The sequence below is a fragment of the Pongo abelii genome, chromosome 1, assembly GCF_028885655.2.
Source record: "Pongo abelii isolate AG06213 chromosome 1, NHGRI_mPonAbe1-v2.0_pri, whole genome shotgun sequence".
Lineage (NCBI taxonomy): Eukaryota > Metazoa > Chordata > Mammalia > Primates > Hominidae > Pongo > Pongo abelii.
In genome coordinates, this window is record NC_071985.2 from 23,300,127 (window position 1) to 23,317,153 (window position 17,027).

Here is a 17,027-nt window from a genome sequence, read left to right on the forward strand (position 1 = left end):
GAACCGAGGGCTTCTTTCCCCCCGCCGGGGCCTCCCTCCCGTTCTCCACTCGGAACAAACAGCCTGCAGTTCCCGCAGCTGCAGCGCGGGCCGCGGAACATGCGCCGGGAGCGGGACCCGGGCGGGACTCCGGAGCTGGTACTGCTCCCCCCGCGCTCCGGCGCCGGGGCTCGCCGCGCGGCCTCCTTCCTCCCTTCCTCCCGCCAGGCTCGGCCGGAGGCGGCGGCAGAGGGGCGAGGCGCGGCCCCCCCTCGGCGGCACCTCCTCCCCGGGCAGGCGCGGGCGGAGCCGGGCCCGCCTCAGCCAGCCGCGGCGGGAGCAGCGCAGCGCGGCGCCGCGGGCAGCGAGCTCCGCATTCGAACCTCCCTCGCAAAGACAGTCTCCGCCCCACAATGCACCGCGGCGGGCAGCCTTTGAAAAAGCGGCGCGGCTCGTTCAAGATGGCGGAGCTCGACCAGTTGCCTGACGAGAGTGAGTAGCACCTCAAAGCACCCCCCCCTTTTCCCGCCTGCCGCCTGCCCAGCGGCTGCACCGGCCGGGACGGACGCCCGTGCCCTCCGCTGGGCAGGTGGGCTGACTGCCAGCCCCACCGTGGTCTCCTAGTCCTCCCACTCCGGTGTTGCCGCCGCGTCGCCGCCTTTGTTATGGTGTCTGTGTGTTGGTTTCTGGGGTTGTGTGAGCGCCAGGGCCGGAAACCGAGAGCCCGGGAGTCCAGCCTGTGCCAGGCGGAGGCGGTGGCTGCTCCCCTGGCCCGACTCCGGCCCCCAGCCGAGGTGGGGGGAAGAGCGGCCCCCGGGCGCGGGGGCTGTCCTCGCCGCCTGCACCACTCGCCCGGCGCCGAGAGACGCCCGCCAGGGTTATGTAACACGCCTGTCCCGGGGCCAGGGGAGGGCTTGGGCTGGGCACGGGGTGGTCCACGGCCACTTCTTCTTGCCCCAGCCTCTGATCTTGTCCTGTCACAGCTCCTGCCACTACAGGCACTTGTGATCTTCACTGTGCTCCCCACCCCCCCCACCGGTGTGTCCACCCCTGGAAGTGTTTCCGTGTCAGAGGGTTGGCCCCTTCCCCTGGGACCACAGGTGGCTGTGGACCTTTCCTGAGATCATCCAGCCCCGATACTCAGTGTTCAGGTAGACCCCGTCCCGCAGACTTTATTCTATATGTGTCTTAAGAGCCATAAAGGTACCTTTATGCATGGATGTGACCAACACAGCGTACATATGCAGTACCCTGCCTGACACCCACCCTAGGGCATTGCCTCCCCTAACCATGTTTACTCACCCTGACATCTAAGACATGTATGCTCACTTGTGTTGAATAAGTAAAAGCACCAATTCCATAGTTTAAGGGCAATGGAACTTAATTTTGTAATTTACAATATTGCATAAATTATATGAAAAGGCAAATATGTTAGTTAATTACAAAAAAAGTCCTGAATCCACATTCACTATTCAGTTTATACGTATTTGTGAAAGGCTCAATTACTATTGAATCTATCTATGCACAAGGCAAATGGACTTAAAAATGAGAACTCAACATACTACCGATTCCATTTTCTTTGTGAGGTCATGTATTCTTAGTAAGTTATAAAGTTAAAATAAAAATTCAACTTGCCAAGCTGGCGAAAAGTCGTATTAAAAGTGTTTGTGTTTTAAATTTGATAGAGACCAGCACTAAGTCCCCAAGGAACTTTGTCCATGATGGAACTGTTCTCTTTTGTGATGTCCAGTAGGGTAGCCAAGCTACTAGCCATATGTGGCCATGGAACATTTCAAACGTGATTAGAGTGATGGAGGAACTGAATTTTGAATTTTATTTAATTTTAACTTACATAGTCACATGTAGGTAATAGTCACTGTATTGGGTAGGGCACAGCTATTGACCAGTCATGAGTTGTATTGTTTATTTGTAGAATACAATTGATTGTGATTTATTTTATTTATTTATTTATTTATTTTGAGACGGGGTTTCACTCTTATTGCCCAGGCTGGAGTGCAATGGTACTATCTCGGCTCACTGCAACCTCTGCCTCCCGGGTTCAAGCGATTCTCCTACCTCAGCCTCCCGAGTAGCTGGGGTTACAGGCATGTGCCACCACGTCTGCCTAATTTTTTTGTATTTTTAGTAGAGACAGGGTTTCTCCATGTTGGTCAGGCTGGTCTCCAACTCCCGACCTCAGGTGATCCACCTGCCTCGGCCTCCCAAAGTGCTGGGATTACAGGTGTGAGCCACCGCGGCTGGCCTTGATTGTGACTTAGAATGCTCCCAAATGAGTGTGGACCTACTAAGTACAGTGTACTTGTCATCCGAAAATGTTTTTCATCATCCTTGGTATCTTTATCATAAACATGTCTTATCACCTCTTGGATGTCACAATCACTAGAGCCACTGTTTTGGTTACTGTAGTCATTCTGTTGTAATGAGAGGCGTTTTAAGTGGCTTTCTTACAACTACCATTAGGAATATTTGCTTCATATCATCCAGCATTTATTGAGAATTTACTGTGGTTCTTTGTAGGGACTTGGGATTTATATTAGGGTTCAAATTCCAGCTCCACTTTCAAATTATATAACCTAATCATTTATATTACTTTGTGACATCTCTGGTGCATTGGTGTGTATTTGTGAAGCGTATGTCTTGTTTAGGCAGACTTCAGCTTTGTTGAAACCAGGGATTTTCTTTCTTTCTTTGTCATACAGTGCCACAAATCAAGTATACATAAATAATTTATATGGAATTAATGCAAAGTAACAGGTATTATTAATGAAACTAGAGCAGGGTCTTGAAAAGGAAAAGCGATTTCAATTTGATACTGGAAATAGCAGTATGTTTTTTGGCCACATTTAGTCAAGGAGGCTAGCTAATATATTATTCAGGAGTCGATATAACATTATCAATAATGAAAGCTACCATTTATTGAGTATTTACTATGAACCAGATGCCACGCAAAGGATATTATATGTATTTGCTCATTTAATCTTCATTTCAGTTGATGTAAGTACTCACATTTTATATAAGGAAACTAAGGTTATCTTCAGCCCAGATCTTTCCTGAGCTCCCTTTCTTGATATCTCTTGCCTGTTTCACATTTCTTCTTAGATGCTTCAAAGGCCCCTCAAACTGCACAGGTTTAAAATCCACCTCAGTCCTACCCTATGACAGATACTTCTAGTGGTTCGAATGGTTCCACTGTGCATTCAGCTGGCAGGGCAGAAACCTAGAGATTTTCTTTGGCGCTTCCCTCTCTTTCTTTTTTTTTTTTTTTTTTTTTTTTTTTTTTTGAGACAGAGTCTTGCTGTGTCACCTAGGCTGGAGTGCAGCGTGTGATCTCCGCTCACTGCAGCCTCCGCCTACCGGGTTCAAGTGATTCTCCTGCCTCGGCCTCCTAAGTAGCTGGGTTTACAGGCGCCCGCCACCACACCTGGCTAATTTTTGTATTTTTAGTAGAGGCAGGGTTTCACCATGTTGGCTAGGCTGGTCTCAAACTCCTGACCTCAGGTGATCCACCCACCTCAGCCTCCCAAAGTGCTGGGATTACAGGCGTGAGCCACCGTGCCCCCAGCCACTTTCTTCTCTTTCACTTCCCATATTTAAGCCTTTACTAAGTCTGTAAATTTTACCTTCTAAATATCTATCAATTCTACCCATTTCTTACCATCACCATAGCCCAAACTGTTACCATTTCTTCTCTTTACCTCAGCCTCTCATTAATTCAGCCCCCTTCCCACAAACACACAGCGAGAGGGATCGTTTCAAAATGAATGTATGTCATCCTCCTGTTACAAACCTTTTAGTAGCTATAAGACCCTTTGTGGTCTGGCTGCTCCCTACCTCTCAGCTTTATGTTTTACCACTTGTCCCCTCATTCTATCCCTTGGGGTAAATTGGACCTTTTTCATTCCCTATACTCGCCAGTCTCCCCTTTTCTCCAGGGTCTTTGCACATGCTGTTCTCTCAACCTGGAATGCTACACCCCCACACCCCCCTTACTTTCAGTTAACTTCGAATTATCTTTTAGATCCCATTTTATGCTTCTTCAGAGAGCCATTTCCCATCCTCCCTGACTAAATTATGTCTTCTTTAAATCTGTTTTTTGTTTTTTGAAGAGACAGGGTCTCCCTCTGTTGTGTAGACTGGAGTGCAGAGGCATGATCATGGCTCACTGCAGCCTTGATCTTCTGGGCTAAGGAGATCCTCCGGCATCAGTCTCCCCAGTAGCTAGGACCACAGGCATGTACCACCATGCCCAATTAAGGTTTTTTTGTTTTTTGTTTTGTTTTGTTTTGTTTTTTTCTATTTTTTGTAGAGACGAGGTCTCCCTATGTTGCTCAGGCTGGTCTCAAACTCCTGGCCTCAAGTGATCCTCCTGCCTTAGCCTTCCAAAGTGCTGGGATTACAGGCTTCAGCCACCAAGCAGGGCCTATCTTCTTTATTTTTTTTTTTAAAGATGGAGTCTTGCTCTGTCACCCAGGCTGGAGTGCAGCGGTGCAATCTTTGCTCACTGCAACCTCCACCTCTAGAGTTCAAGCAATTCTCCTGCCTCAGCTTCTTGAGTAGCTGTGATTACAGGTGTGTGCCACCAAGCCCGGCTAATTTTTGTATTTTTAGTAGAACCCGGCTGGTCTCGAACTCCTGACCTCAAGTCATTTAGCCCCCTCCAAAGTGCTGGGATTACAGGTGTGAGCCACTGTGCCAGGCCAGGGCCCATATTCTTTAAATCTTTTTGTATTACTGTGTAACTTCCTAGTGGCAGCTATTACAGTTGCAGTTTTGTGTTTGTTTATGTGATTGGTTAGTAGCCCCATCAGAGCAGGTACTGTTTCTGTCTTCCTAATTGCATTCCCAGTTCCATGCATAACACCTGGCTTACCTCTGCCCATTCATACCATTCTTCCCTATGCAAGCACAGTCACCCCTCCTCCCTTCTTAGGACTTAACCTGTTTCTTCTGCCCAGACTCATTGCTTTGATTTCCTGCTCTCTCACAGCTAGTTTTTTAGATGTTACCACCTCAGAGAAACCGTCTGTACTCAAAAGTAAGGTAACTAGTACTTAGAGTAATTCACCCATCTCCACCAATATCACTCTGTTTATTTCCTTTATCATGAGCTATAATTATTATGTACGTGTTTTATATATATGTCTCTTTCCACTAGAGTTTAAGCTTCCTGAGAGCAGAGGCTTTGTTTGTCTTGTTTTTTGGGGTAACCCTCGCCCCAACAGTGCTTATGGTAGGCATTCAATAAAATTTTTTTTCCACATCAGATGGGTCATGTGCTGACTTTTCACAAAGTTTGAGAGAGACACATCTCACATATGAGTATGAAAACCCCATCATCATGCTTATGAACTACGAAGGGTAGAATCTTTGGATTAATGTAGAGCAAGATTCTAATTTAATCAGATTCGCCTGACTGAAAAATCCATGTTCTTAACCTATTATTTTTTGCTTGCTCAAAATAATACTAACAGCATTATATCAAAATTAACTGTGTAATATATGCATTGTTCTATGCACTTTTACATGTATTAACTCATTTAATCCTCATTTTACACATGAAGAAACAATAGCACAGAGAGGCAAAGTAACTTGCTTAAGGTAACATGCAAGAAAGTGTCAGGACCAAGATTCAAACATAGCTAGTCTCAATCTAGAACCTGTTTTCTTAACCACTATGCTATCCTGCATCTAGAAAAAGGAGAAAAGGACCTGTTGCGGTGGCTCACGCCTGTAATCCCAGCACTTTGGGAGGCCGAGCCAGGTGGTCACCTGAGGTCAGGAGTTCGAGACCAGCCTGGCCAACATGGTGAAACCCTGTCTCTACTGAAAATACAAAAATTAGCTGCGTATGGTGGCATGCACCTGTAATCCTAGCTACCTGGAGGGCTGAGGTGGGGAGAATTGCTTGAACCCGGGAGGTGGAGGTTGCAGTGAGCTGAGATTGCGCCACCGCACTCCAACCTGGGTGGCAGAGTGAGATTCCATCTCAAAAAAAAAAAAAAAAAGAAAAAAAGAAAAGGTTAAAGGTGATTGGTCAGAATCCCCAAGATATGGTTCCTGCCTTCATGGAGCAGGAGTGGATATTCTTATGGCATATACCTCTTCCTTCAGATCTCTGCTTAAGCATCACCTTTCATAGAAGCTCATCATGAACACTTTATATACAAATAGTTTTCCTTCCCCCCATCCCCACCCTGCATATTCTTCTTATTCTGCTTTATTTTTTCCAGAGTGCGTATCATGACTCGATAGCTGTTTTTGTTTGTCTCCCATCACTAGAATGTACATTCCATGAGAGCAGGGACTTTGACTATTTTGCTTGCTGTTGTATTCCCATTGCCCAGAGCAGGTAGGGACTGGCATGCCGTCAGCACTCTACATATTCAGTGAGTGAATGGTTACTACTTTTTCTCAAATGCACTACATATCTCTTGGCACAGAGATGTGTGTATTATCTACTATTGCTGCTTTACAGTTGTGTTGCATTGTTTGAGACTTTTTAGCAAGATTTTATGTCATTCACCCCCATGACTTTACTGCCTTTTGTCATTAAGCTTCATTTGCCATGCAGAAGCTTTTATGGTGTCCTGTTAACGATTCTTCACATCTAGGCAAGAGAGTAGAGTGAAAGTAAGTGTCTTTAATGCTAATAGGTGTCTGTTTCACAAGTCTCTTATACAGACCTGTGGAGGAAAAAGTCAGTTGAGGTTTAGTGATCAGAGATGCATAGTGTTTAAGGATCTGAGATGAAGTGTTTCATAACTGCCATACTTTATCTGTTGCTTCTCATTTTAAGTCTGTTATCCATTTATATGAGATGTAAATCATGGCTGCTTTTGTTAAATAGCAAGGAGGATGAATCCGTCCTCTCTAATTTTTGTTCCTAGTTCATGTTCTTTTTTATTTAATCCCCTGAGATCATCCTTAATTATTATTTTTCAGATGACTTGGACTTTGCAATGTATACATCCAATTCTGAGATTTTTAAATTTAGTGCTTTCTCACTCTCAAAAAGCTTCTTTCTCTATTGATTTTTTTTTTTTTTTTTTTTTGACATGGAGTCTCACTCTGTCACCCAGGCTGGATGGAGTGCAGTGGCGCGATCTTTGCTCACTGCAAGCTCCGCCTCGCGGGCTCACGTCATTCTCCCACCTCAGCCTCCCGAGTAGCTGGGACTACAGGTGCTCACCACCACACCCAGTTAATTTTTTGTGTTTTTAGTAAAGACGGGTTTTCACCGTGTTAGCCAGGATGGTCTTGATCTCCTGACCTCATGATCTGCCCACCTCGGCCTCCCAAAGTGCTGAGATTACAGGCATGAGCCACCGCACCCAGCCTCTCTATTGATTTTTCTACTTTCCCTACCCATAGATCCTATCATTCATTCACACCAGAACCTGTAGCCTGATGTTTCTCAAAGTGGGTTACCTGCAACAGATTCCCCTGTTGTTTATTAATAATATAGATTCAGTCTAGATTCTGCATGTATGAGGAGCTTCCTTGTTATGTCTTTTTTATTTTTTTGAGGCAGAGTCTTACCCTGTCTGTCAGGCTGAAGTGCAGTGGCGTGGTCACAGCTCATTGCTGCCTCAACCTCCCAGGCTCCAGCAGGCCTCTCCTCTCACATCAGCCCCCTGAGTAGCTGAGACTGGAGGCACGTGCCCCCATACCCAGTGAATTAAAAAAATTTTTTTAGAGACAGGATCTCCCTGTGTTGCCCAGGCTGGTCTCAGACTCCTGGCCTCAAGCTATCCTTCCCACCTTGGCCTTCCAAAGCACTGGGATTACAGGTGTCAGCCATCATACCTGGCCTCTAATGTACACTGGAGTTTGTTTTATCCAGTGAACCCCTCCAACTTTATTCTAGCCCCTCTTGGCCATTCTGTATTCCCTTTTCCAGCTTAGATCTTGAAGTATCACATATACCTGCATTCTAGACTTTCAAGGGACTTATTGCTTGCTCTGACAGTCCCTGAATCATTTCCATTGTCTGTTTTTTCCACTCCATTACTACATCAGTCTTTGCCTTAATAGATGTCGGTTCCCTTTCTCTTTTCTTCCAGCACCACAGCACACCTGGATGAGGATCCAAAATTACCTCTGTCCCCACTCTTCCTCTTTCTTCTCTTTCTTCACTTTCTTCTCCTGGAATGGTCTCCAGTTCTCACAACTTCAGCAAGACTCTCATATGTCTCTCTCCAGTTCTTTCTTTATCTGAATTCTGGTTTATAGTTTGAATTGTCTGCTAGATATTTCTAGTTGCACATTCCACCATCTCTTCAAACTCAACATTACTAAAACTAAATGGATCACTTTTACCCCCAAACCAAGGTCTTTTTCTCTCACTTTGATTATGAAATAATTATTGATTTGTTTTATTTTTAATTGCAGGCTCTTCAGCAAAAGCCCTCGTCAGTTTAAAAGGTAAGAAGTATAGCATTTTTAGGTATACCATAGCTAAAAGTCTAATTCATTAAATTAATCTGGTTATAGTGTTTCCCTTTTCCTTCTAAGTTATGATTCATCGTAGCTTTTCAGTATTGGTTTTCACTGATAACCTTAAATTAATATGCTTTTATAGGAGAATTGATCCTCAGTTGTTAGAAATTATTTTTAAAAATTTCTAAAATTATTGATTAAAAACCTTTCTAATTAAACATTCCATAAATATTTAGATTAAAAGCATTTGTTAAACGACTGTGCTGAGCAATATGTTAGCATAATTGTTTGCTTGTTTGTTTTTGAGACAGTCTCTCTCTGTTGCCCAGGCTGGAGTACAACGGTGCAATCTTGGCTCACTGCAACCTCTGCCTCCCAGGCTCAAGCGATTCTCCTGCCTCAGCCCCCTGAGTAGCTGGGATTACAGGCATGTGCCACCATGCCTGGCTAATTTTTGTATTTTTAGTAGAGATGGGATTTCACCATGTTGGCCAGGCTGGCCTCAAACTCCTGGCCTCAAGTGATCTGCCCACCTTGGCCTCCCAAAGTGCTGGGATTACAGGCGTGAGCCACTGTGCCCAGCAGATTTTTTGTTTATTTATTTTTTGAGACAGGGTCTCGCTTTGTCACACAGGCTAGAGTGTGGTGACATGATTACAGTTCACTGCAGCCTCGACCTCCTGGGCTCAAGTGATCCTCTTGCCTCAGCCTCCCATGTAGCTGGGACCACAGGCACATGCTACCATGCCCAGCTAATTTCTTTATTTTTTGTAGAGAGGAGGACTCACTTTGTTGCCTAGGCTGGTCTCGAACTCCTGGGCTCAAGGGATCCTGCTGCCTCAGCTTTGCAAAGTGCTGAGATTACAGGCATGAGCCACCACACCTGGCCCATAATAGCTTATTTTTAAGAGTCTTGCTTTCACTGGGCACGGTGGCTCACGCCTGTAATCCCGGCACCTTGGGAGGCTGAGGCAGGCGGACCACTTGAGCTCAGGAGTTCGTGATCAGCCTGGCTAACATGGTGAAACCCCATTTCTACTAAAAATACAAAACTAGCCGGGAGTGGTGGCAGGCGCCTATAATCCCAGCTACTTGAGAGGCTGAGGCAGGAGAATTGTTTGAACCTGGGAGGCGGAGATTGCCGTAAGCCGAGATCGCGCCACCGCACTCCAGTCTGGGAGTCTGGGTGACAGAGTAAGACTCTGTCTCAAATTAAAAAAAAAAAAAGAATCTTGCTTTCTAAGTAATAATGCCCTGAAATAAAAATAAAAGAATGATAGTACTTTTCTCATTCTAAGAAAAAGTTAGACATGTTCCTTGGTCTCACTATTTCTTTTGGCAGGTACATTAGACTAACCTTTTTAACATAGTTTCTTTAAAATTTTACCTCTTGATTAAGATTCTGGTAGGTCAATAAATTTGGAACCAAGCTAAATATTCTCAAAGATTCATTAGTACTTTTAGTCTTTAAAGCTACTATATTGTGTTTTGGATTGGTGATTTACCAAATTAAATCCTTCTAGCTTAAGAAGACAATTTGTCTTCCAGAACACCCCAGTTTGTTTGCCTAGCAGGATCAACTCCATCCCATCTCTGTTCTTTTGTGATTCTTAAAAATTATTCCATTATTCTTTTTCTCCCAATATTAAACTCATTTCTCTCCCCTTTTTTTTTTTTTTTTTTTTTGAGACTGAGTCTCGCTTTGTCGCCCAGGCTGGAGTGCAGTGGCACAATATCTTGGCTCACTGCAACCTCTGCCTCCTGGGTCAAGTGATTCTTGTGCCTCAGCCTCCTGAGTAGCTGGGACTGCAGGCATGCGTCACCACACCTGGCTAATTTTTGTATTTTTAATAGAGATGGGTTTTCATCATGTTGGCCAGGCTGGTCTTGAACTCCTGACCTCAGGTGATCCTCCCACTTTGGCCTCCCAATGTGCTGGGATTACAGATGTGAGCCACTGCACCCGGGACTCATTCGTCTTGATAAATCATTTGTATAAGTAATGTACATTTCTTATGGAAAAAATGAGAAAATGCTGATGAGCCACTAGAAGAAAATAAAAATAACCAGCTTGTATATTCATCCCAGTTTTCTATGCTTCTATATAAACATCTTTTTTATAAAAATTAAACTTACCCCTCTTTATTTTCACAGTATGTCTAATCATTATAATATGTGTAATCGTAATATGTCTATTCGATAGAATTTTTTTCTGGTTGTGTACAACTCTGAAGACATTTCTCTGAATTAAGGAAAACAGAAATAACCACGCTGATTTACTTCTTCTTTTTTTGTGAGGGGACAGAGACTCACCGTATTGTCCAGACTGAAGTGCAGTAGTGCTATCTCGGCTTGCTTCGACCCTGGCTCACTTCGACCCTGGCTCACTTCGACCCTGGCTCGCTTCGACCTTCGCCTCCCAGGTTCCAGCGATTCTCTGCCTCAGCCTCCTGCATAGCTGGGACTACAGGTGCGTGCCACCATGCCCGGCTAATTTTTGTATTTTTTGTAGAGGTGGCGTTTCACCACGTTGGGCAGGTTGGTCTCGAACTCATGGCCTCAAATGATCCACCCGCCTCGGCCTCCCAAAGTCCTGGAATTATAGGCATGAGCCATTGCACCTGGCCTAATTTCCTTTTTATATATCAAGTGATTCACATATTAAAGCAGAAAACATTTGGAAATGTGCTCTAAATACAGGCTGGCGTGGTGGCTCATGCCTATAATCTCAACACTTCGAGACACTGAGTCAGGTAGATCACCTGAAGTCAGGAGTTTGAGACCAGCCTGGCCAACATGGAGAAACCCTGTCTCTACTGAAAATACAAAAATTAGCTAGGCGTGGTGGCACACACCTGTAATCCCACTACTGGGGAGGCTGAGGCAGGAGAACCACTTTAACCCGGGAGGCAGAGGTTGCAGTGAGCCAAGATTGTGCCACTGCACTCCAGCCTGGGTGATGGAGCAAGTACTCTGTCTCACACACAAAGAAAAAGTAAAAAAAGAAATGTGCTCTAAATTCAAGGTTAGAAAAGGCTTTTTCCATTTTTGATTCCCCTGCTTTCAGAATTGTACCAAAAGTTATGAGATAGTTCTTGGCAAGTTGGAATGGAGAAATTATTAAAAATCCAAAAACAAAGAAAAAGAAGCACATGTTTCAGTATGGACATTTAATACTTTCAAGATGCATTGCTTTATCAAATTATTTAGAGAGTCTGACAGAAAAATACAGAAGAGCTTTTTCATTTATAATAACCTAAAATTATTATAGCCAGTGTATTTTTTCCATATTGGTAAATATTTTAGATATATGACTGTTATGAAAAAGGTAGTATTCATGGTAGAAAATCCGTTGAACTAAGCCAAAATTTTATTAGTATTAATTATTTATTACAGAAGGAAGCTTATCTAACACGTGGAATGAAAAGTACAGTTCTTTACAGAAAACACCTGTTTGGAAAGGCAGGAATACAAGCCCTGCTGTGGAAATGGTAAGGAGTAAGTTTTTCTTACATTTTAGAATAATTCTAGCTAAGTTGTCTGTATTATTGTCATGTGTAAATTCTTGCAGCACAGTAAAAAATTTACGAATTTGTAGTTTACAAATTTGTACAAATTACGAATTTACAAATTTTCCCAACCTCAAGTGTCATTAAGCACTATTTGATCTTATTTAGGTAAATTAATCTGTACCCAGTGATAATCTGGTCATCAGTAAGCATTTGTTCAGTAATTGTGTAATAGTTTCTTTAAATAGGAAAAACAAAAAAACTACAACTTATACTTTCATTAGGTACGCAAAAAATTTTACATGGCTTTGGTACCTGCAAAAATATATATATGTGGTAAGGTATTAAAATCTTGTATAGACAAAAAGAAAAAAAAAGAAATCATTGTGTAGCTCAAAGGTAAGTGCATTTAGAGGTGGGAAGTAGAAATGAGCATATAATTGACATGACTAACAATTTTAGGAACTCTCTTTCTCTCCTGCCCTGCCAGGTAGCCAGGAGGTTTTAAGGGTCTGTCATGAAACAATCCTGGAGTTGGGATAGACAGCAGCAGTCACAGTAGCCTGGGCAGCTGACCACAGTGAATGTGAGGGGCTTTCCTCACTATGTCAATTCCATCATCTTTATTCCCTTCCTCTTCTCTGCTTGTGGTCAGGGAAGGGAGGCAGTGTAGAATGGAATTCCTGTCAGGGCTATAGAGTATCAAGACTCTGAGTGGGTTTAATTTCTTTTTGTTTTTCTTTTTTTGAGACGAGGTCTCGCTCTGTCGCCCAGGCTGGTCAGGAACTCCCAGGCTCAAGCGATCCTCCCCACTCAGCCTCCCGAGTAGCTGGGACTACAGGTGTGTGCCACCATGCCCAGCTAATTAAAAAAAAATCTTTTGTAGAGATGGGGTCTCCTTGTGTTGCCCAGGCTGGTTTCCAGTTCCTGGGCTCAAGTGATCCTCCTGCCTCGGCCTTCCAAAGTGCTGGGATTATAGGCATGAGCCACTGTGCCCAGCCAGAGTGGGTTTAATTTCAAGGGTTCATAGACCCGAGTGGTTGTTGCCCATATGTTGTTAGCCCTCTGCACCTGTTTCTCTTCCAAATAGCCATGAGGGGTGGGAGAAGGCTTTGACAAGGTTGTAGGTCTTATTGGGATATTATTTCTTTTTCTTTCTGTTAATGAAACCTCTGAACCTAGGGTGAACTGTAAAATCTTTCCTATTACAGACCCTTAAGTGTATGATGTACTTTTGGTACTTAAACAATTTTTTTAGTTCTATGGGTAATTATCAGATATCTATCATGTGTATCTTGTATTCTTATTTACAAATGAAAATTCGATTAACAATTTTTGACAGCAGATCTAGTATAATAGTATACACATTTAGGCTTACTCTTCTAGAATGATTTAGAAACTTTGGCCCAGCCCAGCCCTATGCAGCAGACATATCATGTCACACACCCAATTGGTATTAACCCAGGCACCAACATAATTTGAACTGGAATTTCCGGAACTTATTTTCCTATCATCACTGTTCAAGGCTGCCAGTGTACTAAGGAGACTTGGGGTTCAAGTTTTACTTTATTCATCAGCTAGGTATTTCATTCATAAGCAACTTGCATAAATACATCTTACTGCTTTCCAAAATTGAGATTATTTATATTTGGCTTTGTGTGCTTTGTGTTGCCCATACTTTATCCTTCCATACTGCTGATAATCCAGAGTTAGCTCAGTTTTCCAAGTATAGAATTGTATTTTGGAACAAAAATGGGAGGGTTCAGCTTTTTCATTAAATGAAAACATTTCTATCATAGCCTTTCAGAAATTCAAAACGAAGTCGACTTTTTTCTGATGAAGATGATAGGCAAATAAATACAAGGTCACCTAAAAGAAACCAGAGGGTTGCAATGGTTCCACAGGTATGTGTGTGCTAAAATTTTGTTTCATTGGAAAGGAAGTAAGCAAATGCTCAACCTAATAAAGTTTATATTTCTGTTACATTTTGAGTAACAAGTTCTTTTCTTTAAATTCATACCGCTACTCTGGTCCTGTTTTAGTTACCTAGAAAACGTTATTTTTTTGATCAACTTTAAAACGGGATAGGAAGCCAGTCATTAGTCCTACAAATGCACACTTTTAAGCATGGAGATAGTGGAAGAATTTGGCAACATGGAATCAATTTGTAGGTTTGCACAGAAATAAGAGGGAAAAAATGTTTTACTTGATCACCAAGAGAAGTACATTGAAGACTTCCTTTATCCAAGAGAGGAAAAAAAAACATATATATATGTTTTTATATATATATATATATATTTTTTGAGACGGAGTCTCACTCTGTCACCCAGGCTGGAGTACAGTGGCGTGATCTCGGCTTATTGCTGCCTTTGCCTCCTGGGTTCAAGTGATTCTCCTATCTCAGCCTCCCGAGTAGCTGGGATTACAGGCTCACACCACCACGCCCAGCTGATTTTTATATTTTAGTAGAGACAGGGTTTCACCATGTTGGCCAGGCTGATCTTGAACTCCTGACCTCAAGTGATCTGCCTGCCTCGGCCTCCCAAAGTGCTGGGATTACAGTCATGAGCCACTGCGCCCTGCTGAGAGGAAAATATTTAGCATGAAATCGTGTCTCCTTATTTATTTTTGGCATTTAAAAACTCATAGTGGGCTGGGCACGGTGGCTCATGACTATAATCACAGCACTTTGGGAAGCCAAGGTGAGTGCATCACTTGAGGCCAGGAGTTCGAGACCAGCCTGACCAATGTGGCGAAACCCTGTCTCTACTAAACATACAAAAAAACTAGCTAGCATGGTGGCACACGCCTGTAATCTGAGCTACTTGAGAGGCTGAGGCATGAGAATCATTTGAACCCATGAGACTGAGGTTGCAGTGAGCCGAGATCACACCAGCCACGCACTCCAGCCTGGGCAACAGAGCAAGACTCTCTCAAAAAAAAAGTAGACATGTAAAAATCAAAGGAATGAAAATTGGATAGGGAAATATTAACTTTAAGGGTAATGTAATTTGTCTTATTCAATTTATAACTTCTGATATAATCATTCCCTATTTCTCTTTCATTATTTTCCAAAGCCTTATAAAACAAGATTTTCTAGTATAATGGATGGTAGAGGTGATATTCTCAACCAAGAATTTAGCATTAGGTTTTTTTTTTTTTTTTTTGAGACAGAGTTTTGCTCTTGTTGCCCAGGTGGAGTGCAGTGGTGTGATCTCAGCCTACTGCAATCTCCAGCTCTTTGGTTCAAGTGATTCTCCTGCCTTAGCCTCCCGAGTAGCTGGGATTACAGGCATGCGTCACCACGCCTGGCTAATTTTGTATTTTTAGTAGAGACGGGGTTTCTGCATGTTAGTCAGATCAATCTTGAACTCCCGACCGCAGGTGATCTGCCCACCTCGGCGTCCCAAAGTGCTGGGATTACAGGCGTGAGCCACTGCACCCAGCCAGGTTTTTTTTTTTTTTTTTTTTTGGACTGCATTGGCATGATCTTGGCTCACTGCAATCTCTGCCTCCCATACTGAAGTGATTCTTGTCCCTCAGCCTCCCAAGTAGCTGGGACTATAGGCACGCACCACCACACCTGGCTAATTTTTGTATTTTCAGTAGAGACAGGGTTTTGCCACGTTGGCCAGGCTGGTCTCAAACTCCTGACCTCAAGCGATCCACTCACCTCAGCCTCCTAAACTGCTGGGATTACAGGCGTGAGCCACCACACCTGACCCAAGGATTTAGCATTAAATAAATTAAAAGCATGACCAGCAATCTACCCTACCAATAAAAATTCTTAAATGACTTATGATAATTTTAAACAGGAAAATATGTTCATGTTCTGTAGAATGAACAAAAATGTATCTTGAACTTCAAAAAAAAAAGTTATCAAGGACAAGTGCACATAAGCATCTAATAATTTGATCTTGTAATCCCAGCACTTTGGGAGGCCAAGTAAGGCAGATCACTTGATGTCAAGAGTTTGAGAAGAGTCTGGCCAACATGGCAAAATGCGATCTCTACAGTAAATACAAAAATTACTTGGGCGTGGTGGCACACACCTGTAGTCCCAGCTACTTACGTGAACCTGGGAGGCAGAGGTTGCAGTGAGCCGAGATCACAGCTGTACACTCCAGCAAGGGTGACAGAACAAGAGTCTGTCTCAAAAAATAAATTAACTGAAATAAATTTAAAAATAATAATAGTTTGATCTTGTTGAAACTAAAATGCAGTGTGCATTTCTTGGCTAAGTTAGCTGTTGTATACAAGGTTGAATGAACAAGAAATAGTTAAATAACAATTTTGTTACCTAGAGTTTGGAATAGCTATGTTACTAGGATAATCTAGATGGTTCACAAACATACAGAAAACTGATCTTTATGACTGTGACACTGTCCTGTCGCAACTCTATCCACTGCCTTCCTTCCTGAGCACATCACTCCTTCTGGGACTATTTTACAGAGCCCTTTTTAGCAATACAGAGAATTCTGAGCAATACAGAACAAATATAATGTAGGATAAACATGATATGAGACTTCTTCAAATATGTGAAAAGTTTTTATATCCTCTGAGTTTTCTCTTTACTAGTTGTAGCATCGCTAGTTCTTTCCAACTTCATTTACCTGACATGGCTTGTTCCCTTACCCTCCTTAGTCATATATTCTAAATCTCTTGTATTTTGTCTGTATGTTTATTTAAAGAACACCACCCAGAGCTGAAAAATTATGAAAACTAACTTTTACTAATTACTTATGTGTTGAGTCCTGTTCTAAGCACTTCATAGGTATTACTTTGATTTAATCTTCAACAACTCCTATGAGATAGGTTACTGTTATATTATTTCCCATTTTGTAGATGAGAAAACAGACACAGATAAGTATCTTGCCCAAGAATTCAGAGCTAGGAAGTAAAGGCTAGTAACAGTCAGGCAGCCTGTCTCCAGCATCCTACTTTAAAAAGAAAAAAAAACCAGCTTTGTTGAGATAGACTTTACATATACAAATTATATATTTAAAGCATTCAGTTTGGCTGAGCAATGGCTCATTTTGAGAGGCCAAGGTGGGAGGATCGCTTGAGCTCAGGAGTTTG

General features: G+C 42.9%; 1 protein-coding gene and 1 non-coding gene across 9 annotated transcripts in view; one reads left to right on the forward strand and one right to left on the reverse strand.

Annotated features, from left to right (window-relative positions):
• Nucleotides 1-75: 75 nt before the first annotated feature.
• LIN9 (lin-9 DREAM MuvB core complex component) overlaps nt 76-17,027 on the forward strand; it is an 82,207-nt gene continuing 65,255 nt past the window's right edge. For 2 of the 8 annotated variants that reach the window (XM_024237958.2, XM_024237961.2), the window contains exons 1-4: nt 76-471; nt 8,392-8,424; nt 11,836-11,930; nt 13,748-13,852. In XM_024237958.2, the coding sequence (XP_024093726.1) occupies nt 393-471; nt 8,392-8,424; nt 11,836-11,930; nt 13,748-13,852 (312 nt within the window). In that variant the 5' untranslated portion in view covers nt 76-392. Of the gene's footprint in view, nt 472-8,391; nt 8,425-10,770; nt 10,910-11,835; nt 11,931-13,747; nt 13,853-17,027 lie in introns of those variants that run through there. The other 6 variants (XM_054519332.2, XM_054519328.2, XM_063716379.1 and 3 more) reach the window with 4 other exon arrangements.
• Nucleotides 5,259-5,360, reverse strand: LOC112131570 (small nucleolar RNA U13). Its single transcript, XR_002913609.1, has one exon. It is a non-coding gene; the product is annotated as a small nucleolar RNA U13 (small nucleolar RNA).